Source organism: Penaeus monodon, chromosome 31 (assembly GCF_015228065.2).
Source record: "Penaeus monodon isolate SGIC_2016 chromosome 31, NSTDA_Pmon_1, whole genome shotgun sequence".
In the NCBI taxonomy this organism is placed as follows: domain Eukaryota; kingdom Metazoa; phylum Arthropoda; class Malacostraca; order Decapoda; family Penaeidae; genus Penaeus; species Penaeus monodon.
This window is the reverse complement of record NC_051416.1, coordinates 7,758,981-7,763,698: the sequence shown is the minus strand read 5'-3', so window position 1 is coordinate 7,763,698 and position 4,718 is coordinate 7,758,981. Positions and strand designations below refer to the sequence as shown.

General features: G+C 39.1%; 1 protein-coding gene across 2 annotated transcripts in view; it reads right to left on the bottom strand.

The window, feature by feature from the left end:
- LOC119593025 (cadherin-99C-like) overlaps positions 1 to 4,718 on the bottom strand; it is a 76,147-nt gene that overhangs the window by 8,910 nt on the left and 62,519 nt on the right. For both annotated transcript variants that reach the window (XM_037941921.1, XM_037941922.1), the window contains exons 17-28: positions 4,563 to 4,691; positions 3,206 to 3,406; positions 2,885 to 3,034; positions 2,599 to 2,760; positions 2,283 to 2,399; positions 1,893 to 2,142; positions 1,503 to 1,651; positions 1,200 to 1,340; positions 879 to 1,103; positions 651 to 759; positions 338 to 488; positions 104 to 209 (exon numbers count right to left, since the gene is read on the bottom strand). In XM_037941921.1, coding sequence (XP_037797849.1) covers positions 104 to 209; positions 338 to 488; positions 651 to 759; positions 879 to 1,103; positions 1,200 to 1,340; positions 1,503 to 1,651; positions 1,893 to 2,142; positions 2,283 to 2,399; positions 2,599 to 2,760; positions 2,885 to 3,034; positions 3,206 to 3,406; positions 4,563 to 4,691 — 1,890 coding nt within the window. The remainder of the gene's footprint in view (positions 1 to 103; positions 210 to 337; positions 489 to 650; positions 760 to 878; positions 1,104 to 1,199; positions 1,341 to 1,502; positions 1,652 to 1,892; positions 2,143 to 2,282; positions 2,400 to 2,598; positions 2,761 to 2,884; positions 3,035 to 3,205; positions 3,407 to 4,562; positions 4,692 to 4,718) is intronic.

Genomic DNA, 4,718 nt, shown 5'->3' with positions numbered 1-4,718 from the left:
TGCACCAGACCTCTATTTTTTCATCTGACCAAATACCTCCTTAAGATAAAATGCCTTTCCGAATATCTCTCTTAAATCGAAATGTGACCCAGTAAATACTAACAGGTTGCAGGATTAGTGGGGATCGGATGTCTGTAGCTCTTGTCCCATTGAGCGCTGCCGTCACATGATATAGCAGCTTATTTCTCTCTGGATCTTTCACAGTAAACCTGCCAAATATATTGTAAGTTGAAATCTAAACACAAGGAATGTTAATCATTAGAGTAGTTTCAAACACAAATTTAATTCTAAAATAATGCTTTTAGATAATTTCATACCAGCTTCCTTCACTACTTACTGTTCAACAGCAGGATGCTTCCTTTCCAAGAGTCTACCTGTGAGTGGATCAACAACATGGAACCACACATCTGTGCTGTTGGTATCACTTTTAATGCTGTAGTTACCAATAAATCGCCTTGACTCCACCTTTTCAATGCCTACTATTTTATCTGGAACATTAAAAATTGTCTTTGTACTATATTCCTGGAAAAGGATAGGCAATAAAGCTGTCCAAACCTTAACCAAAACAACCAGCAATATATACATATAAAAACAAGGCGCATTATTAAAAAGAAATCATACTAATACTAAGTTAATATGCATATACTTACTGGAATGCTCTTGTAGGACAGCAACCAGTTTGTCTTTGCTGTCCTTGACACGGTTAGGGGAGGCTTCCACGACCATCACCAAACGATGACTCTCCTGCACCAGGTTCACCTAGAACACACCAAAGGAGAGGTTTGGTTATTTGTGAGGGGAAATGCCTAAACATCTTTACATATCTTACATTTAAGTAGATTGTAAATATGATAAAATACCGTACAAGAGAAACTTACAATAACAGAAACAGAAGTGGAATGCGAGTCCCCCTCACTCTTATGTGGATTATCACTTGCCACAATAGTTAGATTAAAAGGCAGCAGCGAGGGAGATACAGATGATAATTCCTTTTCTGTTGTAAGAATTCCATTCGGTTCCAAATGGAAGAATCCCCCACGGTTACTTTTAGGCACCAGTTTGTACTGAACAGTTCCAAAGTCACCAGAATCTTTGTCTGTGGCCTATGAAATTTGAGAATTAGTTTTCCTATATATATTATTTCAAGGAATCAGCCGAATATATATAACATTTTTTCAACTGCTATCAGCATTACTTACTGTAACATGTAAAACTGTTGATGAAATAGGAGCATTTTCAGAAACGAAGGCATAATAACTGGAGTGTGTGAAGTCATTGTACGGAGGCGTGAAAATAAATTCTGGTTTGTTGTCATTCACATCTATGACATTTACATGCACCTGTAAATGATTTTTTATGTGATTAGTTTCTATAATAAGGACTATTGTGTATATTATATGTATAATACTGAGTTTTCACTTTTTTATTGAGTTATATAATAGTACCACAAAGAAAGCTGTTAACTTATCTAATAATCTCAAATCTTAATTTTCATTACGAACTTTTGCAACCCTGTTCTCGGTTTCCGGCGGGGCTGTGGGCAATTCAAGGGCCACTGAGAGCGTAAAATGCCTTTTTGTCTCGTAGTCAAGAGGGGCTTTAACAAGAAGTCCACAATGACGTTCAGCAGTCACGTCTACACTGAATAACCCTACAAAAGAAAATTATTCATAAAAATAATCAATAAGGGGACTATATCAATATTAAGAATTATATAAAAGCGTTCAGGTGATAACTAATACATTAACATACATGTTTACCGTTATGGAAACCAAATATTTATCAGAAAAAGCAATAATTCACACATTCAATTGTGCTTCCATACAAAGAATTATATACATATTTAAAAAAACAATTCCTGAAATACAAATAAAGGCTTTATATGTCCTTACCATCACTGTTGCCATCCAGTATAGAACAGCGGAGATGTCCTACTAAATCAGGTTTATTAAGAATAGTTAGTTTATGCACGAGTGTCCCTACAGCTGTATCCTCCTTAACTTCGGCATTATATTCAGTATCAGAAAATGTAGCCCAGGTCTTAGGTACAATTGGCTCTACACCGGGCCGCTCCACTGACACTGAGGCGGTCGACGTGGTGCTGAGCTGTGGACTGCCTAAATCTCTTGCTACGATTTCCAACTGTTGGAACGGGAAAAATATAACAGCTACTGATATCTCGTGTAGTTTTGATAAACAACTGAATATAACCATAACCACTATATGATTTGTTTTAGACATGAATGCTGACAAAAACCTATAAACAGAAGCAGGCGTTTTACCTCAAAATCTGACTCCAATTCCGGCAGGAGGTCAGCTTTGATTGTTATAACGCCAGAGTCTTTATCAATAGCAAAGTAATCGGGTGCTATGCCATATCCATTTAGTTCATATTCCAGCTGTCAATACAAACAAAACTGCATCATCACACAATGAAGGTAAAATATTAATAAAATTATCAATATCATCCAAGAAAGGATGATATGGTTATTCTTAATTTTAGGCATCACATAGCCACTAAGTTACACAGCTGTAGGGATAATAATCATTCTTAGTTTAAATTTCATTTAATTGTTTTCTAAATTCTGCATATCTCACCTGACTATTCGGTTTGGTCCCATCAGCGTCTGTAGCAAGAGCAGTGGCCACAAGGGTCCCAGGAGGAGAAGCCTCGGGGATAGTCAGAGGGGGAATGGGTGCACTGAAGATGGGTGGGTTATCATTCTTGTCTTCAACTGTCACCAGTACAGAACAGGTGGCCTACAGAAGATTAAATATAGAAGTTTCATTAATATATTTCATTCTAGAAAAAATATGAACATTTTCTTACCAATATAAAAAGATATGCTATTCTATCAAAGGAGAAATAGTTGTACCAGCCTACCTGTGGGCCATTTGGGTTTTCAAGTGTACCAACAACAATTGTGTGACGCGGAGCCTGTTCATAGTCCAAACCACGAATTGTAGTGATACGACCAGATTCCGGCTCAATGCTAAATAACTGCGTATCACCATTAACCAACACATACGTAATCTGTTGAAATAATCCTTTGAATGGGGACACAGAACTCTCTACAAAATAAAATATCACAATTTATGAAAAAAGTGGTCGGAATTACCATAATATTTTGTGTTTAACATCAACAACACTACGATTAGATAAATAGTTATTAATTCAAATGCCTCATGTTGAAATTTTACGCACGGCAGGCCTGGTGTCTGGATCCGTTGCAGCCACGGTGGCAACCAAAGTATCAGGTACATTTTCTGGCACTAAAGCTTCATACACCTGTTGAGTGAAGATGGGTGGCTCGTCTCCAACGTCACTGACAAGCACAGTCACCGTAGCAGTTGAGATACGTGGGTCAGCTGCTCCATCCTTTGCTGTCACCACGAGATAATGCACCTGAGGAAAGTCCATCCCTATCTGAATGAAACGAGCAGAAATAAAAGAATTCCGAGTTCTACTACTTCTTATTATTAGTTTTGTATAATTTCACTCTTGTTAAGTTGCCGTGTGGGTACTTCCACAGAATATTTCTGATAGATTAATAAAATTCGTCCCATGACTATTGCTACAAAAGTAGTGCCACAAAAAGTAACTAATTTAGCAAATTGTTCTTCAACCAGAAGGACAAAATGAACAGGGCTTTCTTTCCCTGTCGTCGTTTTCCCTGTCGAATTTAATCCTCTCCTTCCCCAGCGGGCAGTCTGCGGGAGGGCTGGCGCAGTTCGGGAGGAAAAGAGGGGCGTAGGCTGGTTGTGCTTAATATGGCATGTTTTGCGGCACTGGAGTGAAGCTATCTACGGTGTTATTTACTGTATCATACACAGCCTCTTGCTAGCGAGATTGCGCACTCAGTGTGGCGCTCCAAGTTTATGCTCTGGCTCCGACGGAGCTCGTCTTACGTTTATACTTGGGCTGTGACCGAGGCTAGGAGACTGCCTCCGTGTTCCTGCAACCTTACTGCTGCGGCTCCACCCAGACCGCCTGATCCCCGACGACTCGATCGGGTGAGGTCGGGTTTTACATTTCCGGCGCCACAGCACCCGCCCTACTTGTATACACTGTAATTCAAATTCCTGTAGATTTAGTTTATTCTCTGAAGTTTTCAATGTCCCTCTTCCGCAGTTTCCAAGCAGTTTACAGAAAGACCTAGACGTTATTTCGTAAAATAAAAGATTTGAAGTGTGAAAATGAATTTTTGAATAGCAGCTTTGGGCCCCTCCTTCACATCTCACTGTTGCTCAAACCGTGCCCCTTTTCCAATTTCCATTACATGTTCATAAACATTTCATAAACCTGGGCAATGAGAAGGGGTGAGGTGCCAGGGGATGACATTTTCCTGTAATATGAGTAGTTTCGTATTCCTATATGGTTTGGTAATGAGGATGTCCCATGATGATAACATATTACTGTTATGAATGCTTTGGCTCACAGGCCTCAGCTTACAGGGTTGCTATTTGAAAGAGATAAAAAGTAATTTATTTACTCCAAATGGTACGTTCTCACTATTCCTTTGCTAATATCTTACATCGGACTCATAAGACAGATGCCATACCTGTTGCTTTTCATAGTCCAACGCTGCCTTGGTTCGTATCTCTCCAGTTTCACTTCCAATGCTAAATGGAGATTCTTCTGGCACTGAGAACATTACTTCTCCATGAAGGTCTAAATCACCGTCTTCAGCCTGTACAAGTGATAGCATATTACAGTG